The 24,569-nt window shown below is 46.9% G+C and overlaps 4 protein-coding genes across 4 annotated transcripts; 2 read left to right on the top strand and 2 right to left on the bottom strand.

Annotated features, from left to right (window-relative positions):
- Positions 1–39: 39 nt before the first annotated feature.
- On the bottom strand, positions 40–2,711 carry F5J12DRAFT_725613 (glycoside hydrolase family 85 protein; the record flags this gene model as incomplete). Its single annotated transcript, XM_051741652.1, has 7 exons — positions 40–1,596; positions 1,649–1,754; positions 1,808–2,095; positions 2,151–2,234; positions 2,297–2,370; positions 2,433–2,469; positions 2,530–2,711. The coding sequence occupies 7 exons, from the start codon at positions 2,709–2,711 to the stop codon at positions 40–42; spliced, it is 2,328 nt and encodes a 775-aa protein (XP_051596654.1).
- A 181-nt stretch (positions 2,712–2,892) lies between these two features.
- Positions 2,893–6,217, top strand: F5J12DRAFT_922331 (uncharacterized protein; the record flags this gene model as incomplete). The annotated part of the gene is made up of 10 exons (XM_051749314.1): positions 2,893–3,270; positions 3,323–3,456; positions 3,520–3,652; positions 3,704–3,844; positions 3,895–4,211; positions 4,261–4,787; positions 4,843–4,986; positions 5,044–5,196; positions 5,254–5,949; positions 6,017–6,217. The coding sequence occupies 10 exons, from the start codon at positions 2,893–2,895 to the stop codon at positions 6,082–6,084; spliced, it is 2,691 nt and encodes an 896-aa protein (XP_051596653.1). The 3' UTR covers positions 6,085–6,217.
- Positions 6,218–7,192: 975 nt separating this feature from the next.
- F5J12DRAFT_852938 (uncharacterized protein) lies at positions 7,193–8,150 on the top strand. Its single transcript, XM_051746582.1, has 3 exons — positions 7,193–7,434; positions 7,486–7,799; positions 7,850–8,150. Exons 1-3 carry the CDS (start codon positions 7,246–7,248, stop codon positions 8,034–8,036), a joined length of 690 nt encoding a protein of 229 aa, XP_051596652.1. The 5' UTR covers positions 7,193–7,245; the 3' UTR covers positions 8,037–8,150.
- Positions 8,151–9,999: 1,849 nt separating this feature from the next.
- Positions 10,000–10,383, bottom strand: F5J12DRAFT_725564 (uncharacterized protein; the record flags this gene model as incomplete). Its single annotated transcript, XM_051741643.1, has 1 exon — positions 10,000–10,383. One exon carries the CDS (start codon positions 10,381–10,383, stop codon positions 10,000–10,002), a length of 384 nt encoding a protein of 127 aa, XP_051596651.1.
- Between the last annotated feature and the right edge of the window lie 14,186 nt (positions 10,384–24,569).

Raw genomic sequence — 24,569 nt, 5'->3', positions numbered from 1 at the left:
ATTCGACAACGACTTCTCTCATAAAACAGCTGGCGCGGCTCATGGCTTGATGATATAGTCTACAAAGGCACACCTCTCCCAAGGGAGAACTTCGCCGAGATTCGTGACGCCTTGCACATAAAATCTGAGACACCTTTTCCGTTCTAACCCCTGAGGCAGGCACTGCGGTTCAACGTAAAATCGGTTGGCACGCCCGTCCAGTCCAGTGGTGCCGATGAACGTGGTGGGGAGCAAATCCGACGTATCAATCTCACTTGCGTAAGTGGTGACGTAGACGTTGAAGTACAGGAAAGATACGGATTGGGGTAGAGCGTCGTCTAAGACCCAGGCAGGGCGTGGGTCTTCAGGATGATTTTTGTATGGGTCAATCGGAGGCATTGGCGGGAGAGAGAGTGCCGTGTCCCAAGTCAAGACGCCGACCAAGTTAGCTAAGGAATCCGTAGCAGAGTCGGGAGTGAAACAGGCCCAGAAAACATGGGGAGAACCTACTGATATCGGTGGAGTTGGTGGAGAGGGGTATACTGCGAGTTTGCCGAGCGATAATGCGAAGTTGCACGGCAAAGAAGGGTCTTTAGCTACGAAACCAACTACGAGACCAACAGCGATCGATATTGGACCCGATGTTGACGTCGAGGTGAATGTCAATTCCTGCTTGGACCATCCGTGCAGAAGATCGGTCAGAATAGCTTGCCCGACTTCCAATTTGGTTTCCCCTTCCTCCCCTAAGGAAAGAGGTTTGACCATGACAGCAAGATCAAGGTCGACGGTCTCGTCCGACCCGGGTTTGTATGCAATGCAGGTTTCGTATGACCTCCCAGCGCTAATCGTCAAAGACTGAACGGGTAACCAGATGCATCGGAAGAACGCATCCTCCGCATCACTGCCTCCACATGCGACTGAAACCTTCAAGGTATTACCGCCGTTCCATCCGTCCGTCATATCAAATGCGGTCAATGCGGTGGGCAAATCTTCGTTCCTCCCGTCGCCCTCCCATTGCAAAGTGGGTGTGGGCCATGCAAGATTACCAATAGAACACTGCTTGTCAATGTCCGTCCAGCCCTTCTCGGTCTGCAAGACATTCACGCCGTCGACGAACCAGGACCAACCAATTCCAGGGGAAAAACAGGTATAGAACGGAGACTTTGCTGGATCTGGGGATGGCGTATTTACGAAGAATGCGCTCAGAGGTTTGAATGCGCCCTCATTGTAGGGAGGGTTGTCAGAGCGCTTCGGAGGGTCGGGAACCGGTACAGTTTCGCCGGGGTTAGAAGGGCCGATCCAGAGTTTACGCTCGTAATCCCACCACTGTTCCCAATTCCAACCGGGCTTGTCCTGTTCGGATTCCCAGGTCCACGCCGGTCCAAAAAGTGCGACGCTAAGTCCGAGAGATTGCGGATCAATGTGGGTAATGGCTCTGTAGCTGTTAAATCCCCCGCCACCGTATTGACTACGGCCCCAGACATCAACTCCCGTCAAAACCGATTGAAGGGTTTTCACTCTCGTTTGGACATTTCGAGTTATGGGTGAATTGCCCAACAGGACTGGATCGATGGACAAAAAGTAACCTGCTCCAAGTGCCGGATAATTAGGAGGCCACTAGGCATATACTCTGTCAACTCGCTCGATCTTGGATGCAAACATTCCTTACAAAGTAGTTGGTGAAGAGTGCATCCGAAGCCAGGAAAAATGGCAAGTTGCGATGATTGAGTCTGTTTTGGTACCTCAACTCTCCGTTAATGATCACGCTATCATACCTTGCATTGCAATCAATGCGTGGGATGATCGAATCTAAGACCAGGGTACCTACCACACCACATCTGCGTGGGTTCCGACTTTGGAGCGAAGTTCTGCTCTCAATAGGGTGATCCATGCTGTCAAAGCGCGAGCTTGTTCGGCACCGCCAGGGAGACTAGACTCGAAGTTGAGCAGATACCCGTCGAAACCGCGTTGAAAGGCTAGCTCGGCTAGGCAAGATGCATAGTGCGCAGACAGGCGGATGCTTCCGCTCGCTGCGTCTGAGCCGGTGGAGAGGCTGGGAACGTTTCCTAGCAAAAGTTTGAGGCCGTCTGTATCTGATTCTGAGTGTTCTAATATCCTGATCTCGAGTTGAACGGAAGCGGTCATAGAGTAATATTGACAGGTTTGCTCACAGAACGCCCAACATTTTCACGCCTTGCTTATGAGCAGCGTTAATCCACCCCGAAGGGGGAACGGTAATGCGATGATGTGAAAAGCTTCCACGACCAGTGCATATCAACTGGCCAGACGGAGGATGTGGCAAGGGGGTGGTACGCACTAGACGAATGTATCACACAGGGACCAGAAATTGAAGGTATAGCAGGTCCCCGACGGTGATTCGGTGTAGCCTCCCTGGATACCCGCATTTGATGAACCGAGTCACCATGCGTCAATTGCGAGCAAGTGACATAAACGATGCGACGAGTCACCAACTTTATAATCGTGGCATACCTGCAGGGAAGATGGGGGAAGATCTTAGCAACTGATGTAGTAACGTAGAAACACTGTCACCTTACCAGTAACTTCCCTCTGTTATCTGATTGCCCTTTGACTGGGGGACGAGGCTGATACCGGAAGACGCCCGCCAACTTGGAGTGAGGCTGCGTGAACCAAGCATCGAGCTCTGCCAAAGAATCAAAGAAGGGTGCCTCGTCGCCGACCAGTTTCGAATGGCCTACGCCACGCAGGGGCATGTCGCACTCTGCTACTGCTACTAACTTACTACTCACTGACTAGGACTGATTGGAACCTGGAAGTGGCCCGTCGACGCTGACGAGGCGTGGGAAAGGGCAAGAAAGACGGCGTAAAATGTCGGCCTTTGATTTTGCAACGTTTTTCGTCGGTTGCACGAGTCCCGGACAGACTGGCCAGGACATGTCTGAACTACCAGTCGTTAGGAACGACAACGGAACACCCACAGAGCACACGTCTCAAGACACCAGCTACAGTGGCGACAAGACCCAGCCCACAGAAGACATATTGAATGCTTTGAATGCTCTCAACCCGAAGGCGATCTTGGAAGCGACTCAAAACGGGCACGAGCCTGCTCTTGCACAAGATGATAATGCTGGCCAAGATACCGATACCCCAATGGACCCACCGTCTGAGTGGCACGTGCTACGCGAGAAATTGCGTGAACATCCCCATGACCCGGAAGGCTGGAACTACCTCGTCGACATCGCTGAAAATAGTGGTGATCTTGAACAAGTCAAGCAGACCTACGAAGCCCTGTTCGAGACGTATCCCAACACGGTATGACATTCTGTTTGTTCCCAAGCCCTTAGTTTGACAGCGGAATGTCAAGTCGTCTGCCCAAATTGCCTATCTCAACCACTTCTTGAGTCCAGGACTGTTCCAGTACGCCGAGGAATTGTTCAAGCGCTTCTTGAGAACTTCACCATCAGTTGACCTCTGGAAGTTTTATATAACATACGTCAGGTCAGTCAGGCAAAACAGATCGCAGCCCCGCACAACGTTTTTGATCCAACGCCGAATCTACAGACGCGTAAATACGTCGCTTACCAGCCGTGAAGCCGTCAGTCGAGCTTATGAATTTGCACTCAATCGCATCGGACAAGACAAAGATAGTGGAGAGATTTGGTATGATTACATCCAATTCCTCAAAGCCGGCGAGGTATAAACTTATTTTTCCAACTCTGTCGATGTTAACTGATGTCGTCATTAGACGAATACTACTTGGGAAGAACAACAAAAGATGGATGCTTTGCGTAAGGTCTATCATAGGGCAGTTCAGATTCCCCTCGAGAATGTGGAGAAGTTGTGGTCTGAGCTTGAGGCTTTCGAGAACGGGCTGAACAAGATTACGGTTTGTGTCCCTTTTGCGTTACCCTTTTGAGTGTTTAATTTTCTTCGCAGGCTAAAAAATTTATGTCTGATTTGTCTCCGTCTCATATGCAAGCCCGAACAGTACTTCGACAATTACAGAGACATCTCGGTCCGTTGTTCCCACCTCCACCTCCGTCTTCTTCGACCCGGCCATCAATTTATCTACCGCCTGCACCAACATTCAACGCAGCTGAAAGAGCACTTGTGGGAGCATGGAAAACTTATCTCAAGTGGGAAGAGAACAACCCGCTCGAATTTGAAGATAAAGATAAAGCCACGTTGGTATCGCGTGTCCAGCTTGTTTATCGCAAGGCAGTCATTCGCATGCGATTTTATAGCGAGATTTGGTGAGTCTTCTTGCTTCGGCCTTTGCCTGAATTAATTACCTTCTGCAAGGTACATGGCGTTTGTGTGGACAAACAGCATTGGTAAGCAAGAAGAAGCGCTAAACATCTTGAAGGCCGGCATCGAAGCAAATCCGACTAGTTTCCTCCTTAATTTTGCATATGCTGAGCTGCAAGAGGGGCGCAAGGAATACGCCGAAGTTAACGCTACTTTCGACAAACTTATCGACCGTCTGCATGTGCAACTCGAGGAACTTGAGGCCCGGGTGAATTCGGCATCTTCGTCATTCTCGTCTGATATCACTGGCCGTTCTGTGGTTACGAGTGTTCCTAGCTCAATAACTCCGGGACTGACAGAACCAGGCACTGTGTCGAACAACTCGTCTTTTGCCACCCAGAATGCTGATGAGAAACCTCCCAAGTCCAAAGAGTTGCAAGAACGCCGGTCTGAATACGGTCTTGTGTGGATTATGTACATTCGATACGCGCGCCGAGCTCACGATCTCAAAACTTTCCGAGCGGTATTTGCGAAAGCCAGGAAAGACCGGTGGACACCCTGGGAGGTTTATGAAGCTGCAGGTGTGTGAGAAGGCAACGACAAAGTTCTCAAGTCAACTTGACGAATTTCCGACAGCACTAATGGAATACCATTGCAACAAAGACGGTGGTCTCGGAGTGGCGTGTCGTATCTTTGAAAAAGGTCTGGAAAGTTTCGGTGACGAGATTGAGTTTGTTTTGAGATATCTTGGTTTCTTGATATCGGTCAATGATGACAATAGTGAGCCTGGGTGTATTGATGTCCCTCCCTGTCAGCAACTTACGAGATTTTCATCAGACGCACGAGCGCTTTTCGAGCGTGTCATTACCGCGTTTAGCCCCGATCGGGCACGACCATTGTGGGAAAGGTGGGCACGTTACGAGTATCAGTTTGGTGATCTCGAGGCTGCGCAAAAACTTGAGAAACGTATTGCCGAAGTCTACCCAACTGGTGAGTACAGCTTTTTTGCGAAGGCGAGCCTTTTTGTTGACATCGTTCGTCTGACAGACCCTCCTATCAAACGATTTGCTCAACGACACACGTACCTGGGTACCGATGCCATTGCAGCAAGGGATCTCGGGTTTGCCATGGCAGCCCGCCAGCCTGCGGCGGGAGGTAACGCTGCCACATCGGCGGCAGGGCTTGAGAGACGCACTGAGTCGCTTCAATCCATGGTGCCATTGTCGCATGTGCCTCAAGCGCAAACATCCAAGAGACACTCGACGCCGGACCTCAAGCGCAGAGAGGACTCAGTGAAGCCTGACTTTGGACCACCGTCCAAACGTCAGAGGCCCTTGACACCCCCGCGTGAGCGTGATCGAGACAGGTCGGCTGGGCCGCCCCACCGGAGACGCCTTGCAAGCCCAGCTGGATGGGAGAAGGAGCGAGACCGAGAACTTGGACACCTCAAGAGGGACCGAGACGAAGACAAGCCATCTCCGTTGCCTACAGTCTTGTCGTGGTTCGTTGGGCAGTTACCTAATCCGGCCGCTTTTGATGGTCAGTACTTGACGACGTGTGAACCGTCGCCTTTTTTGTGTTACAATGGGAAGAACGATGTCATTGATCGCGCGAACCATTGTTTCCCCTTTGCAGGTCCGATATTCAGGGTTGATGATTTGATGATGTTGTTCCGCAATGCTGTCATTCCGAGTGCTACGCGGAGGGCGACCCCGCCACCGCCACCTCCACCCCCTCGCGGAAGTATGTTACGTCCTTTGTTTCTCCAAGAGGGGATGTGAAGTTACTAATTGGTACCTACTTCTTGCAGCTGGCCGTCCTCCTCCAGACTATGGCCCGTATCAAGGACCCGGAGGTAGAGGTGGACGACGATATTAAATGTACTAGTGTCGTTGTGTCTCTCGAAGAACCTTTCTCTTTGAATTTTCCCATCACTTCCAAATACTAAGTTCTATTAGTTCTGCACTGTCATCAATACCGTAGCATATATCAACAAAAAAACCTCTTGCTTAAATTGAAACGATGATGCATATGACGATATGTGTAAATTCCTCACAGCCCTTCGGTACCACCAAGTACCACCCCCTGCACGAAAAGTGAGGGTTATCATTTCGAGATTCGGGGATACTAATACACAGATGCAGCGTTATAGCCACACTGTTTCCGAGCATGAAGTTCACTGTAAATATTGATTTTACATGCTGTGTCGGTGCTGTGCACACACGGTGCTGCTTCATGCCGTGGTCCTAGGGTCACCACTGTTGCTTCTGTTGTATGGCTCGTCTCAGTGAAATCTTCAGCAAGGTTATTGCTATTCGTATCAGGCGGGGAGACAAAGCCACTCGAGCGCCGCACGATAGCTCCGTCGCTGCAGGCTTGGGTGATGTCTCCCCACGAATGCTTGCTTCGAGCTCGTCCCAAACCTCGCCCGCTTCGAATCAGCAACTTTCGACGGTCATTCCCCCCTCCGAGGCTTCCCATGCGCTATATGGTCGTAGTGTCTCCGATTCCATTCAGATAACTTTACCTGTGGTACAAGAAGCTGTGGGCGTAATCCCAATCGCTGAAGGCTGCCATTAGCGGATTACCGGCTGTTCTTCAAGTTATAGATGTGATGTTGATCCATTTTCATGTATTGTTCTTGTTTCTAAACGTCATCGTAGAGATGTACCCAGAACAGCCTGGCCTTAGATGACCTCACTGACCGACTGCGCGATCTCAGCTGCCATGTGGCCAATGCCCCAACTGCTCGCACCGATTTTGAGGAATCCAGGCGGCAAGGGTTGATCAAGTAAGTCGCTCGACGAAGTACGCGGAGTATTCCGTAACGAAACGCTAGCTCATGATCAGGATGCTAGGTGAGACCGCAACCAAGTTGAACAAGATGCGAAGCCGCATGCGTGGGTCCATACTTCTCACGCAAGAAATAGCTGGATGTTCCAGCAAAATCAATGAATATCTTTCCGAAATTACGGTGAATTTGCATCTTCATTGTGTCACTCCTGACTTATTCCTCGTCTTGTGCAGGCATTGTCCCAAATGCAACTTCAGACCGACGTCACCACCCTCGGCCAAACTCAGCAGACACAATTCGAATCTATCATGCAAGTTCTGATGGCACTAGATGCGAGACACTTACCTACAACCATCGCCCCTGGTTATGTGATAATGGTCGATGCGACAGGACGGGAACATAACATGCTGCTTGATCAGTGCAGTTCTGTTGATGTTAGTTGCTGGAACTCAGTTGTGGATTCACACACCTTACCATATTTTTAGCGACTGCTGGCCTTTCTTCCTGGCATACTGCACCAATGTCGGCCAGATGAAGCTGAGATCCAACAGTGGTATATTGACAAGGGACAGTATGATATTGTGATTGACGACGGCACTAACGTAACTCAACTGACAAGGGAAAGTGATGTGTGGTCAACTATTCAGCCAGGGACTAAAATCATCATGAGGATTATTACCGTAGAAGTGGTCAGGATATTTTCTGCAAGATGTCGGTGCCGCTGTGGGAAATGGAATGATGTCGAGGTTGACGGTGCCACACTCATGGATGCATTGGTACATGGTTGCAGCATCACGTGGTAAACTGATTTCCTGCGATTATCAGGCAGGGCTCACAATGGACCGGTAGTCGCTACTGCTCGCGACGCTTTCAGATAACGGGCACCCAAGAGCAAGACGTTAGAAGCTGGCAGGGGAGGATATCACAACTCAGTGATGATGGACGGATGGAAGTAGCAGAGAGCCTCATTCACAATTTTGTGGTGAAGCATGTGGTGTATTGGACACAATATATGCTTGTGTTTCAACACTACTGACGTTTTGGGCTTGGAAAACTACAGCTGGCATAGTGTGACAGCTAATTTGCACGCAGTTTGCTGACGACCGCATAACTGTTCCATGCCTTCAGAACGTGGGTGGCCGTGCATTTTAGGGCGTTTGCCGTTTGCCGACCCATAGTTGGTATGGCCCATGCACAGCGAGTGCGTGTTCTCACCTTTGGAGCATCTGGCCATTTGTTGATCTTTGGTGACTATTCCTCATCCACAGGTGGTGCGTTTTCACCTTTGGAGCGTGTGGACGTTTGCTGACCTTTACCTGCTATTCACCATCCACAGCCAGTGCGTGTTCTCGCCTTTCGAGCCTCTGGGAATTTGCTGACCCTTGCCTGCTATTTCCCATTCACAGCTTGTGCGTATTCTCACCCTTGGAGCGTCTGGGGGTTTGCTGACCTTTGCCTACTATTCACCATCCACAGCCAGTGCGTGTTCTCGCCTTTCGAGCGTCTGGGGGTTTGCTGACCCTTGCCTGCTATTCCCCGTCCACAGGAAGTGCGTGTTCTCACCTTTGGAGGGTCTGGGGGTTTTCTGACCCTTGCCTGCTATTCCCTGTCCACAGGACGTGCGTGTTCTCACCTTGGAGGGTCTGGGGGTTTTCTGACCCTTGCCTGCTATTCCCCATTCACAGGAAGTGTGTGTTTTCACCTTTGGAGCATCTGGGCGTTTGCTGATCATTGCCTGCTTTTCCCCGTTCACAGAAAGTGCGTGTTCTCACCTTTGGAGGGTCTGGGGGTTTGCTGACTCTTGGTTGCTATTTCCCATCCACAGGAAGTGCGTGTTGTCACCTTTGGAGCGTCTGGTCGTTTGCTGACCCTTTCCTGCTATTCCCCATCCACAGCCAGTCCGTATTCTCACCTTTTACCCGTATGCCCATTGACCCTTCCCCTGCTATTACCTTTCCACAGGGAGTGCGTGTTACTGCCTTCTGAACTGTTGCGCGCCCGCTGACCTATTGCTACTTCCCTCCCTCTGGTCGTAAGTGCTCTCATTTTCCATTTCTTGGTCCAGTGCTTTCATCTCCCCTTCAGGTAATGGATGCAAGTCATTTTCCCTTCGCATCGTTGAGTCGGATGTTCCCCAACGTGTGAGTACAGTTGATGTCATTGCTGAGTATCCAACCCACATGGATGTGATATTAGTTCTGAAGATTTGTCCTCCAAACAATCTGCTGCAAATCATCCACCTTCTGTTGACTCCAATTACACATAGACCTTGCTGGGGACTGCTATTTGCAAACTGGTCAAATAATTGTGCTCTCTAAGCATCATGTCCACCAATGCAAGCTGTTGGAGATGGTCTTGTTCTTTTTTTGGCTTCGTTGTACAAGAAATATTTCATTGAGTAGTTGATGGATGATGATCTGTGTTGACACAACCACCCTGTAGACACAATCAGGATTGTGTTTACAGTTACATGTGTTGGAGTGAAATGAACCCTGTCCATACACAGCCCCTCTGGGCACCCCTGGATATGCCTTGCAGAATTTACAATCAGATACAGGGCAAGCTCTCTGGCTAAACTGCTATATAATTGTATCTCTCTGATTTGCCTAGTTATTTTCAAAAATCACATGACTACCACAGAATCTTGCTCATTGCAGAGGCCCTAGATGGAAGAGATCAGATGTTGCTCAAGAATGCTACAGAAGGAAATGTACAAGTCATCAGTGACAACCTTGTGTTGTGGCCAAAGATAACCACCCACTGAACTGCACACCCTTCCACCCAGGAGCCAATCAAAATTCATGATGCCATACCACAAGAAAATATGTCCTGGCAATGTGCACACTTGAGAGAGGGATTGAGTGTCAATCCACAAGCAATCAGTGTCAGTGATTGAGCAGCATTTGGATCTGCAATAGCCACCCCTGTCATGCACATTGGCACAATGGACATGTTTGAAACCACACAGGACATATTTCTGGAGAGCATCAATGTGCTTGTCACTGAAGATGGTGCAGAGTGAGGGATGGATATGTGCAAAAGATCTGGTCATGACTGACAAAATTCATTAAGGCAGTAGAGTGAAACTGGAAAAGAGGAGAGAATGCTGCAGAGGTTTTGCATATGACAATGTCCATCATATGAACACCATCAGAGAAGGTGTAGACACTGGCAATCTTCCAGTAAGAATAGGTAGAATGATTAACAGCACCTTTAGACATGGAGGAGTAGCCATGGTTGTTTAACAACCAGGTAAGGTAATGGAAGGTGTGAAGAAGCACATAAATGTCAAGGTCTGTAGGGTTCCATGTAGTATAGCTGGTGGGCAACAGTAAATGGAGAGCACTAGAACTGGAGATGACAGTGTCACAAGAACACAACATGTCCATTAGAATCTCAGGGTCATGGAAGAAGTGCACAGCTAGAGCATGTATATGATGTTGCAAGTATTCATGGGCAACAATGGTGTTGTGTTGGGAAGTAGAGCCAAAGCAGGTGATGTCATGGGCATTGCAGAAACTGAGTATTTTATCCAATATTGTGATGTCTAAATTGTCTATAAAGGACATATCCATATTTGGGTGGGCAAGGTAGATGTGGCAACCAGTTTGTGGCAGGTGAATGTTCTGAGGTCCACAAACAATCTTATATTTATATGAAATATGGTAAGGAGAAAGAAAGGGATGACCAGGGATAGGGATAAGGAGAAATACTAGGAATGACTTGGAATAGGGAGGAAAAGGGGATGAGAAAGGGAGTGACCTCAACTATTATTAATGTCTTTTGAGTGGGTTGATTGATTACAGTAGCATGTGTGTGATGTAAAGGAGATTTACATCCTGGAGAGTGAGGCAACTTTAGGATGGATAGATGCAGACATGAGACAGATGACATACCAAGACAGTAGAACAAGGATGTCTGGAAGATCATCTTCTGCACACATATCAATTGCCTTGCAATTTCTCAGGAGTGTGATGAGACCTAACAACAGGTTTTGTTGTAGGCTCACACCAAGAACCACAAAGAGAAGTAAAAGGAAGAAAAGGGAAAATGGCTTAGAAGCAGAGTGCTTTAGGACTTGTAGACTCAAATGAACTAGCTTAGAGCTAGTTGGGAGATTGAGCAACAGTACTTATACCAGGGTACATGCAGTAACAGTGAGGCACACATGAGGTCCATGACATCATAGTGGAGTGGAATGTACTAGAAGGAGAACATGTGGTAGGAGTGAGGCAAGGTCTGGACTAGAGTCCAGACCTAGTCCAAAGAGGAGAGATAAGATAAGAGATTAGATAGGATGAAAAGAAAAGGAAAGAAAAGGAGAAAGAGTGCATATCGTAACACTATCCCCTCCTTAGAAATCAACTTCCAGGTGATTGAAGGTTGGGATGGTGTCAGTAAGATTCTCAAAGGGATGGAAGAGGGAGGAGAAAAGGGAGGAGTCCATGCCATGGAGTTTACAAGGTGCAGAGGGATGTCAGCAATAGAAGTCCCAGACAGCAGCAGGGGCAGACCTAAGAGCAGACTTGGGCTCCCAGGTATGATCCTCATCATGGTAGCCCCTCCAATGGACCAGGAACTCCAGTCTGCTTTGCTTGAGGCGAGAGTCAGCAATGTAGTCCACCTCAAACTCTTCATTGCCCTCATAACCCACCACCAGGCCAGGACAGGTGACAGCTTGGCCCTCCAACAGCCCCTTATATGGCTTAACTCGAGAGACATTGACCACCAGGTGGATTTTGAGGGTTTTAGGGAGTTTCAACTCAACTGCATTTGGTTTAAGTGAAACAACCTGATAAGGGCCAATCCACTGTTCAGTGAGTTTCCAAGAGGGATGACTGGAGAGGGAGATCCTCAAAGTTTCCAACCAGACCATGTCACCAATGGAATATGCTGGGGTCTCCAAGCGATGGTTCTCAGAGTTAACTCTCATCTGATCTGCTGCCTTTTCTAGAGCCTGCCTGGTATCCTCCAAGACCCTAGCCAGGTCCACAGCATGGTTGGTGGCTGCCTCTGCCCTGGAAAGGAAGGGTTCCATACCCATCTGTGGAGTATAGGAGTGAGAAACCAAAAAGGGGCTCCTGCCAGTGGACTCCTGGCACTTGTTGTTATAAGAGAACTGTGCCACTTTCAGCCAGGAAGGCCAGGAACCCTGTCTGTCATTGACAAAGAGGCAGAGGTACTGCTGGAGGTCCTGGTTAAGATGCTTGGTTTGACCATCTGTCTGAGGGTGGAAGGTGGTGGAAAGCTTGGGTTTGACCCCAAGCATTTTGCAGAGCTTGCTGGTAAATGCACTAGCAAACTGTGGGCCACAATCAGAGATGATGGAGGAAGGCCATGTTGAGTCCACACATGGTCACAGAAGAGCTCCATGGTCTGTAGTGAGGAGACCTCCTTGGTAGTAGGAGAAAAGACCATCTCTTTTGAAAACCTATCCACCACCACCATGACATTATCCAAGCCCTGCACTTCTGATAACTCCATGAAGTCAACTGAGATGTCAACCCAAGGGTGCTCTGGAACAGGGTTCAGAAGGAGTTTTCCATCCAGGGGTATTCTAGAGCTTTTAGCCATCTGACAGCAGTGGCATGCTGAGACATAGTCCCTGACAGAGGAAGTCATTCCAGGCCAGATGTAGTTACAGGAGACAAGCTCTAAAGTCTTCTTCCGTCCTGGGTGACCTGCAACAGGAGTGTCATGATGCTTTTCAAGGCAATGGATCCTGGCAGCAGGCAGGATGTAGACCTTCCCTGCACAGACATACATCCCTTCTTGAAGGACAGAGCCCTCCAGTTGTGGTGTGGCAGAGGAAGCAGATTTCAGGGCAATGATGAGGTCTACATCCTCTCCTACCATCAAGGTGGCAGCCACCCTGGAAGGGTCAAGAAGTGTAACCCCCTGGTTGTCCAACCCCTTCTCTGGTTCATGATCCTCCCTCCTTGAGAGAGCATCTGCCTTAGCCATTGAGGAGCCAGTTTGTACACCAGCTTGCAGTTGAACCAAGAGAGATACTGGGTCCAACATGCTTGGCAGCAATCTAGATTTTGTGCCTTCATGAAATACTGGAGGTTCAAGCGATCTGTCCAGACTTCAAACTGGTATGGGGTGGCCTTGAGATAGTGTTGCCATGTTTCCAGTGCACAGATTATGGCCAGCATCTCCTTATCAAAGACCTGGTAGTTATATTCAGGGGGGGACATAGAGTGGGAGTAGAAAGTGACAGGTCACCAAAGGTCATCTTTGCATTTTACAGAAAGGATGGTGCCAGTAGTGAAGTCCAAAGCATCAGTTTTGAGGCAGAACTCCTTATCCTGATCAGGGAAAGTGAGGACAGGAGCAGTGGTAAAGGCGACTTATAGAGTGTCAAAGGCCTGTTGCTCTCAAGGGACCCAGGTCCAGAGTTGATCCTTTTTGGTAAGATCATTAAGGGGGCAGGCTATCTGAGCAAAGTCTTTGATGAAGCAGCAATAAAAGTTTGCTAGGCCTAGAAAGGCTTGTACCAAGCAAACCTTTGTAGGGACTGGCCATTCCATTATAGCCTTTACCTTTCCTTTGTCCATCTTGACCCCATCAGTCCCAACCACCATACCCAGGAACTCCACCTGTTTTTGCTTGAAGAAGCACTTCTCTGGTTTGACAAACAGATTATTCTCCTCCAGCCTTCATAACACCTCCAGGACAATCCTATTGTGCTCAGCCTCATTGTCCATCCTGGTGAAGATCATAAGGTCATCAATGTAGACCACCAAGATGTCCTCCATGTCACTGAAGATGTCATTTGTCATGTTTGGAAGGTAGATGGTGAATTGCAGAGGCCAAAGTACATGACCAGTGGTTCATAGGCACCCTTGTGAGTGACAAAGACAGCCTTCCACTCATCTCCTTCCTTAACACAGATGTTGTTGTATCCCCACCAGAGGTCCATCTTGGTGAAGAGCTTACAACCCTTGAGCCTGTCAATGAGTTGGGAGATGAGCAGAAGAGGGTACACATTTTTTACCATATGCTTGTTGAGATAATGATAGTCCTGTACCATGCACTTCTTGCCATCCTTCTTAGGCACAAAGAAGACAGGAGAGGTCTGGGGAGACTTTGAAGGATGGATGTAACCCTTGTGCAGCTGATCTTCAAGGAAGTCTGAAACCTCCTTCTGTTCCTTGGTGGAGAGGGGGATCAGGTGGCCACATTTAGGGGTGAAAGTTTCCTTGAGGTTGATGGCATGGTCCCATGGCTTGTGAAGTGGCATTTGTTCTGACTCTTCCTTGGAGAAAACCTTGAGGTACTGGTGGTACTCCTTTGGGACAAGTTCCTTGGTGGTACCAGCTCTTATCCTGGTGGAGCAAAGCTTCAGATAGAGGTATTCCATGTCCTGAGCCTCTTGTTCCTCAGCCAGTCTCTCCACTCTTGTCCTTGGGGCAAGGTCCAGACACTCATGAGGGCAATGTGACAGCTTCACCTGCTTGGTTTCCCAACAGACCTCAGGGTTGTGCTTTTGTAGCCAGGTATACCCAAGGATGAGGGGATGCATCCCAAGTGTGGTGACCTGGGCCCAGACAGACTCTTGGTGTCCTTGATAGTTCATGATGAGAGAGGCAACATGTGTGATGTTGCCAGTGACATTAGGAGTTCCATTGACATTAAGGACAGCGACAGGTCAACCAAGCTTGATTAGAGGAACATTGTTTTCATCAGCCCACCTTTTGTCCAAGAACATATCATTTGCCCCTGAATCTACCAACACCTTTACATCCCACCTCCTTTCTCTTCCTTCCATCACTACCTCTAACTCCAACTCAGCCTTCAGATCTACTGTTCTTATTTTCAGGGTTTCCTTCATTAACTGAGTAGGCATATTTTTTCTATTTTTATTGCAAGAGGAATTAAGCATCAAAAGTCTTACATCTGCAGCTGTGCCCACTGGGGTTGCCTCTTCAGATGGTACAGTAGTCTCTGAGTTAAATATATCCTGCTCAGTAGAAACATTGTCAATGCCTAACACAGAAAACTTCTTGTATATGTAGCCAGAAGAGACCTGATCCTCTACTGGCCAAACTCTTTTCCAAGGGCCTTCATCTTGTTGATCTACTTATCATAGAAGAAGGCCTGCATTTCTTCAAATGACATTTGATGAAGAGCAAGCTCTTGTGCTTCTTGGGTGACCTCCCATATGTTGGGTTTAGTGCGACCCTTTCCCTTGGCATGGGGACAGTCACATTTGTAGTGATTCCCTTGACAGTTGAAAAATTTGATGTGGGAGGGGATGGGGTGAGGAGGGAACTGGGCAGCACCAATTTCCATGTGGGCACCTCGACCAGGTTGAGTACTGGTGGAAGTGAAGTGGGAGGAGTGGGAAGGGCAGTTGTAAGAGGAAGAGCAGGGGGCAGGTTCATCAGGATAGTGATTATAGAGGAGCTTGAAGCGATCCCTGGCAAGGGCCACCTCTCAGAAGGTGACAGTCATCTGAAGGTAGTTTCCTTGTGTGTATCCCCTCCTTAGGGCCTCCTTCATGATGGTGGGATGAACAGTGTTTTCCAGCAAGAAACCAGCAGTTTCATCAGTGACCCTCCCCTGTACCTTTAGGGACTTGAACTTAGCATAGAGCTCCTCATAGTGAGAGTTCCCCTGGTGCATAGTGCACATCTGAGCCTTTTCCCACTTGATGTCAGTTTGAGGGGCATAAAACTATCAGTATCTTCTATCATCTCAGCTGTATCAGGCCATACCCTGGTGATGATAGCAAGGGAAAACTTTGCCTGGGTGAATCTTCCTGCCACAGGCCCTGTCATATGAGACCACACTGCAGTACACTTGTCTTGGGCAGTTGGGAGCGCAGTCCTATTTTGAGCTACCCACACCTTCATCTTCACCCACCATTCTGAGAACTTGGCACAATCACTGGCATACTGCCCCAGGTCAGCCATCACTTCTATTCTCCTTTGAATGACATCAGCAGGGAGGGCATTCCACTGATTACATTGGCCCTCAATCATTGCAATTGTGTCTTGTGCAGTTCTCAGGCTGTTGTTTAGCCTGTAGTTTTTGTCTCTGAGGGTGTTGAGGGCATTTTGGAGGTTGGTTATTTGGTCCTGGATTCTGTCCATAGTGCTTGGGTCATTTCAATGTTTGATGGGGGAGAAGGTTGTAGCAGGGTTGCTGTGGTTCAGCAGGGAATGAACAGAGGTAGATGGACTCAATGGAGAACAGGTAAGACAGAGGCGGTGGAAGGGGGTAAAGGGAGTGATTAAAGAGGGGGGTGAGTGAGTGATGCTCAGGGATAAACAGGATGAAGAGGTTTGGGTCAGGTTCAGAGGCTGGGGGACTTGGCAAGTGCACCCATGAGCCTTCATGAAGGAAGCAAGGAATGGTGATGAGTGGTGTGAGGGTACAATGACAAGAAGCTAGTTCAAGTGTGATGAGACCTAACAACAGGTTTTGTTGTGGGCTCACACCAAGAACCACAAAGAGAAGTAAAAGGAAGAAGAGGGAAAATGGCTTAGAAGCAGAGTGCTTCAGGACTTGTAGACCCAAATGAACTAGCTTAGAGCTAGTTGGGAGATTGAGCAATGGTACTTATACCAGGGTACATGTGGTAATGGTGAGGCATACATGAGGTCTGTGACATCATGGTGATGTCATAATGACATCATAGTGGAGCAGAACATACTAGAAGGAGAACATGTGGTAGGAGTGTGGCAAGGTCTAAACCAGAGTCTGGACCTAGTCCAAAGAGGAGAGATAAGATAAGAGATTAGATAGGATGAAAAGAAAAGGAAAGAAAAGGAGAAAGAGTATGTATTGTAACAAGGAGGTGCACAAAGACATAAGTGGTATTCTTGTGATCATGGTGATCACAGTCAGCATCAAAGAATACATGGTAGTGTTGGTCCTCAACATTGAATGATTTAGAAGTGATCACAGTGCCAGCTGGAAAAACAACTTGATCTTTGGTGATGCTGATATTGTAGTTTCTCTCAGGATGGATCCACATCATATGAGGACCCAAAGTTTTCCCCACTAGAAAGGTCCATATGACATAGGGAGTGGTGCATGGCAAGAAGTGTTTGTAACTGCAGACAGTCATTTTTCTGCAATGATTGAATGTAAGTGCTAATAATGGACAGTGAAGACACACAAAGCTAGGGAACAGACACAGACCTGAGAGTAATAGTAATTTCAGAATGATGGTACTTGCAGAAAAGATGTGAGAGGGGATTTATATGCTCTTCATCCCCCTTAAGATTGGCAATGCCCTTAAGAAATAGTACCATCAACAGAAATGTATAGGAGATGGAATTCTCGGGATCATATCAACAACCAACATAAGTTTACTCTGATCATGTGAATCCAATGAATTTACAGCAACACCCTAGCACATTGTCTCATAATGCAAAATCAGCAATTTATGTCTCATTCTTTACTCATTCTTTCTTCATCAATTTCAGGCCCATCCTGGAGTAGATATACTGCTTGAAGTTCAAACTGGGCCCAGAAGATGGACCAATGGCCACCAAGGTCTTTCTGTTGATAATGAATGAAGGCATGTTTCCAAAACCACTAGATCCCACTTTTTGAGATCAGTCACCATGAACTTTCACATAGTGCTTTTGGCCTGTAAAATCTGGTGAGCATCATATATAGAGTTGAAGAGAGTGCTCTGTGAAGGATAAGGAGATAGTAGTAGAGAGAAAAAGCAACAACATATGCTTCCACCATTCCTAGGACTCTGCCAACACATGATGCACACCAGTACAGTAGTTAAGTCATTGGACACAGCTGAGAGATGCCATCAGAACCTGGTGATATCAAATCCAACAACCATACTTAGTGCTGGCATGGATAGGCCACATATTAACTGATCCATGTAGTGACCTACCACATTAGAGAGCAGCAACACCAAGGCAGAGCATTGGTTGTTGGGGGCACCATTCTTTAGGAACCAAACATGGGAGATGTGACCAGGAATCCATATAGTTAATCACTCATAGTTGATAGTGTCACAAAGTTCTTTGCTACAGTCATTGTAGGGATCTGCTCTGCCCCACATCACTGTCCAGGGAGGATGCCTGATCACATATGTATTCACATGCTCATTGAAATACAATGATATTGCACAAATGTGGCTTTGAGATTCTGGTGAGATGTGAGGAAGTGACAGGAGGAGATATGTACTTCTGCTGAGCCTCAGAACAACCAGAAATGTGATCATCATTGATAAAGCAGCCAATTTCAGTGGGGACTATAGCCCCTACAGTCATGGCACCAGTAGTAGACAGAGTTTCTTTTGGCCAAATTTTGTTGGGTAGCTGTTGAACTGCACATAAAATGTCTGGTTTTTCTGCAAGGTGCAGTCCAGTATTGACATTCATTGCAGATGAGCATGTGCTGTCTGCATTCTTGATGCTACCAAGAGTGTGTGTGGATTCATCCAAACCATCTTCAGCCAAAGATGACACAGTTGTGGCAGGTGAAGATAGCTCAGTGTTTCCTTTCAATGTGTCAGCAGTCAGAGATGCTGGCATGATCACATCAGGCAAGACAGGAGTGTGGGTTTGCTGCAGGGATGATAATAGTCTTGGGAACAACAGTTGAAGTCCCTGAATGTGTGCACTTTGCAGGAGGTTCTTTCATGTCTGGCAGGTCACACTTGGGAGGCATTTTGTGGACAGGAAACAATGAATTACAGTCAGACACCATACAGTTTATATATGCAGGAAGGAGAAAATAGGGTCCTTCTGAGGGGCACTCCTCCTAACACCACCTACTGCTGAGTTATAGAGAGTCCAACCACCATGTAGACTCCTTTTCCTACCATCATGGACTGTGGTTTTTACACATTGAACATGGGACTCTCCATTACTGGTAGCTCAGGAGTCATGACAGGTGATTTGATCTTGGTATGAAGTGGGGAGGCAGTCTCTACTGTTGGCTTGGTAGTACACATGCACTTGACTATATGAGTGTTGCTGTTCAGCATAGAAGCTGTCAAGATCTGAAGTAGATAGTAGGTAGAGTGAAATGCATAAGCCAAGAAGTTACTGACAAGGTTGGACCTCTTTTGCTGGAGGCAGAGAACTTGTTTACATGTCAAGAATACTCATAAGCAGGCTGTCTGAGATTGGGTGCACAAGATAATGAGGTTAAACTCAGCATCAACTTCAATGAGATCACCTTCAGCAAGTGAAATTTTGTGAATATGAGATATTACTCCAGCATCATCCATTGCAAGTAATTCAATTGCCCCATTCCATTTCCATGGATATCCTGGCATTGCAGGCAAGTAAGGGCATTGGGAACTAAATGTAGGACTCATCATCTGATGAGTTGTTGTTGGAACATAAAGTGCCACTGTCTGTTGGTACTTAGGTGCGATGCTAGTGTGCTTACATAAGCTCAAAAAGCGTACATACTTGTAGTATTTTCTACTAGTATTCTCTCAGTAGTTTGTTCACTACTGAGGTAGCCTACAGATATTTCTACAGTTGTATCACTGTTGAGTTGAATGCCATTGCACTGAGAAAAGTGTCAGATATGTTTATAGTGATCAGCAATTGAATCACTTCAAAGAACACTTTATGTTGCAAATATAGTCTGTGGTGGAACTGAATGGATTACAATGGCAATTTCAAGGTATGGCTGGAAAAATTTGCTGCAAGATTGAGGCAGTCCAATTGGTTTTGCCATGCAATGGAATGACCACCTGAAGACAGAGTCAGGTGTTGCATTGCATACAACACTTTATTTACATCACTGTAGGCCATGAAATGTGAAATCTTCCAAGCAGGGGATCAGAAGATGTAGTACATACCCATCCCAATCTCCAATGTCACCCAATGCAAACTTCCCAAGGAGGTAGCCATAAATGCAGACCAATATCAGATACAGAATGGTTGTTTGCTCAGTTGCAGGTAGCATTTTGTAGACAAGCATGTGTGAACAGGATTTATCTGTTGAAGCAGGATCTCTAGCTACAGCAGCCCACTGTACCAGGTGCTCAAGAGAGCATGGGAAGCATTCCCACTGTTGCAAGGAAGATACATCTGTTTGGCTTTGGATATAGATGAAATGTTCTCTGGCCATAAATCAGCTGCTAGAGGATATTTGGCAGATGGTAAGAAAGACATGATGTGTGATTGGATTTTTGTAGAGAAGAGAGAAAGCAGCCCCTTATAAAAGTATTTTATACATTCAGAATACCCCTCAAACAATTCTACTTATGTATGTGCAAATTAAATAGGGAGTGTGTATACATGTTGGACAAGATAATTCGATGTCATACAGGAGTCCAACATGGCGAGGAGATCCAACTCAAGATGGAGATCCTGTTGCAAACACCCAAGAGCACATCTTGGAGAGAAGGGGCATAAGATAGTGACATTCTTGAGCAAGGTTGCTTGAGACAACATCACATATGCATGTTGCACACTCCTCATGCTTGTGAGGTCTACAATGACCTTGGAGAGTGATGCACCCTGAGCCTTGTAGTCAGTAAATGCCCATGTGGGAATCAGCGGGACCTGTTACCATGTAAATCTGAATTGCCCTGCATGTTTTGAAGAATAAGTTATCAAACAGTTCTGAGGAAATATAGCTATGATGTGGTCAGCCTCACCAGGTAATGACAATGTAGATGCTGGGATTTCAACATAGATACATCATGCCACACATTTTTCATTGAAAGTTAGGAATACTATATCCTGAACAATACCACAGGCTCCATTGATGACTTTACTGGCAACTGAGAGATTCTCTGTAATTAGAACAGGCATTCCAGGTAGGGGAGGTAGACACCCAAGGTAGTCTTTAGATTATTTAGGGCATACAAATGTGAGGCAGTTGTCATCAGTGCTGGTTACATGCTCTCCTTGACAAAAGTGATCTGCATAATAAAAATTGAGTTCCTGCCCTGATGCAGATGCGAATGACAATGCCTTTTCTTTGTTCCATTGATTGTGCAAATGCTGTTCACCAAAAATGATGGGAGCATCATGAAAGGTAGCAAAATCCTCTGCTGCATGCTTTTGCAAATGTGTCAGCTGCCTCGACTGTAACAGATTAAAATTGGCATACCTGTCAGAAGTCTTTGTAGATGCATTGCCAATTCTAACACATCAAAGGAGATGGACAAAGGCAGGATCTGATTTCACACATTCATTCTGAACCAACTGTATGACATGTGATAAGGACCTCCATAGGAAGGCTCCAAAAAGGCAACCCTGGCTCTTGATAGTTTTGAATGTGTAACTGGATAGATTCAACACAACACTACATGAGTATAATGCTGTCCCATTCACAGGCTTTAGTTGGCCCATATCACCTGCAAAAATGATGTGTACACCACTGAAGGGCTTGTCACATGCAGTAGGATCGCCTGCCTTTGCCAGTGACAGATGATTGGCAATATTGGCAAGCAGCTCAGCAGAAACCATCAATAATTCATCAAGCATGAGGTATTTGACACTGTGCCACATATCCTGTAGTTCATCTAGATTGACATTCTCTGGCTGTTGTTTAGGGGAACCACTCACTGTGGCATTCTTCCCTTCAAGTGCTCCAATGCTCATCAGCATTAATACATGGATGGTGTAGCCATCAATGATGCATGCTGCACTACCTGTGGGTGCACTCAAACAAATTTTGTCTTGATGATCACAAGAGACAAATGCATCTACAATTGCTCAGATAAGGTGACTCTTTCCCAACCCACCAATACTGGTGATGAACATAAGTAACTGCTCTGGATCATCATGGATCATGTGTTTGAAGACAATTGTAAAAGGTCATAGTTATTCCACATTATCCTGTAAATTCCATTTTCTTACAAGTGCATAGAGAAGCTCTTTGTGGGAAACATTATCCAACACAGGCCTTGACTGTTGTGTATTATTGTTGCTACTATTCTGTAGAATTTCTTCAACAGAAACATGTGCTTCCATGTGAGGTTGTTTTCTGAAGGGGTGTTTCTGAGTAGTGACAGACTAACAAGAGAAGATACTAAATAGCTTCAGTAAGATAGCTGTAACTCATAATAAAGGAACCTCACCTCAGGCTTCTATTGGGAGAAGACTGAGGTGCATGAAGGAAAAAAAATGTGCCAAAATGACTGTGCTTATGTAAGATATTACCAGTGTAAGAAATATAATTAATGTGCATCAACATGCCCATTCTATGGTGAATATCTCAATAAGTAACACCCTAAGCCAATAGAAAAATGAGTGTGCTTATCTCTAGAGAGTCCTTTGGTTAAGATGTCTGCCAGCTGCTCATTTGTAGGCAAGCACACCATGGAGATGTCCCCCAACTTGATCTTCTCTTGAATGAAGTGATGGCAAATGGAAATGTGTTTCATATGGTCATGAAACATTGCATTTTTCACCAACAAAATTGCTGATTGATTGTCAATAGGGAGAGGTGTGGGGTCAGCTCATGCAGCCATGTCTATTTCACCAAGCAGTGTGCAGATCCAAATAGTTTCTTTTGTGGCTGCCAAAACAGCCATATACTCAGCCTCAGTGCTCAAAAGAGAAACAGAGGTCTGCTTCATCAATGACCAGCTCACTGCACCACCACATAGGATGAAAGCATAGCCAGTGATAGAACATTGATCATTTACATCAGATACCCAGTCTGCATCAGCATACCCAGCTGGAGTGGGTCCTGATGCCACAGAATAGCAGAGATGCAAGGTAGCAGTCCCTCAAAGGTAGCAGTAGACTCTTTTGAGGGCCACCCAGTGGTGCTCACCTGGAGTTGCTGCATGCCTACTAAGGACACCCACTGCATAGGCAAGATCAGGGAAAGTACCCAACATAGCACACATCAGGGCTCTGAGAGCACTCTGATGGCATGCAACATCCAACTCAGCCTGATCAAGTTTCTTGAGTTTGAGACTGGGTTCAATAGGTGTACCCACAGGGCACATATCCTGCAACCTGAAGTGCTGGAGTATAGACTCAACATATCTTTCCTGTGAGAGCTTGATTTCTCCTTTATCACAGTCTTGGATGATCTCCATTCCTAAGATCCATCATGCCTTGCCCAAATCTGATAGGTCATACTCTGAGGAGAGCTGAGTCTTGAGCTGGTCAATAGCATCATGACTCTTCAACAAGATGAGTTTATCATCCACATAGACCATGACTATAATCAGAACTCCACTTTCAAATTTGTAGAAAAAACTGTGGTCTGCATTGCTGTGCACAAAGCCAAGGGCTTCGAAAACTTCCCTCAAGTGGGTATACCAAGCCTTCAGAGCTTGTTTTAGGCCATAAAGAGCATGGTGAAGGTGCCAAACTACATCTGCAGATGTATGGAACCTGGGAGGAGGTTGAAGGAAGACTTCTTCGTCCAGTTTTCCATTCAGGAAGGCTGACTTGACATTCATTTGGTGTAACTTGAGGTCATACTTGGCTGTGAGAGTGAGCAAGATTCAAATAGTAGTAAACTTTGCAACAGGGGCAAATGTATCAGTATAGTCCACTCCATGAACTTGAGTGAACCCCCTAGCAATGAGATGCACCTTGTACTTCTCAATGTCACCCATCAGTCCTCACTTTACTTTGTATACCCATTTTGAATTGATGATCTTTTGATCTGAGGGCCATTCAACCTCCTCATACAGCCTGAGCTTCTGAAACATATTCAGCTTGTCTACCATTGCTGCATACCAACAATTGCCATCAGGGTGATTTACAGCATCCTTGAACATTGTAGGCTCATTGTCACATGCAGAACTTGCTTGGTAAGCTGTGTGGTCTTGTTGATTTGAGTCAGCACTTTTGCCTGACTGCTGCACCTCAACTTCACACTCAGCCACACCCCCACCATGAACCTCTGCCCTTCTGTCATCTCTCTCAGCATTCCCCTGGCCCTTTTCCCTCATCAACATCGACCTCTGGTAAGCATTGATAAAATATCTTGGGTTGTCATCTCAAACTGGAGCCTTTCTGGCCCTAGAGGATCTCCTGACCTCAGCAGGTGGTACTGGCTGTGGATATGGCACTGAAGGACCTCTGGACATCATAGGATGTCTTTCCATCATTTGATTCGCCCTCTGGAAGATTTCTGGGTGAGTTCTAGGCATTTCTACCCCAGAACTTTGCTCATCTGCCTGACTTGGCTCATTTTCAGCCTCTGTTGGCCTGAGCATTGATTGTCCTTGATTGTGACCCATCGAAGCACCTCCCTGGCTCCCTGTGGCATTGGACTGCCATGCTGGACCTGTAGACTCAACTTGGGGTTGATCTGTCACTTCCCCCACCTTGTCTGAGCCTCCCTTGTCCTCCTGTGTGGTAGTTGCACTTGCCCACCAGTCATCTGCACATTTGTGACTGACTGCACCATTTACTTTATTACCAGCTCACTCCAACCAAATGTGACATGAGTAGGCTGTTCACTGTCACCCTCATCAAACACAACATCCCAAGACTTGATGATTCAACTGCTTGCTCAGTGCAGGCACACATAGGCCTTGCAATTTTCCATGAACCCAAGGTGAGTACATTCAAGTGATTTTACATCAAGTTTCTGATGTTTTTCCTCTGGAACATGAACATGGGTGACACCTGCATGT

The sequence above is a fragment of the Pisolithus orientalis genome (genome assembly GCF_024613125.1).
Source record: "Pisolithus orientalis strain OTSU chromosome Unknown F5J12scaffold_36, whole genome shotgun sequence".
Taxonomy (NCBI): domain Eukaryota; kingdom Fungi; phylum Basidiomycota; class Agaricomycetes; order Boletales; family Pisolithaceae; genus Pisolithus; species Pisolithus orientalis.
This window is presented reverse-complemented; position numbering and strand designations above follow the sequence as displayed.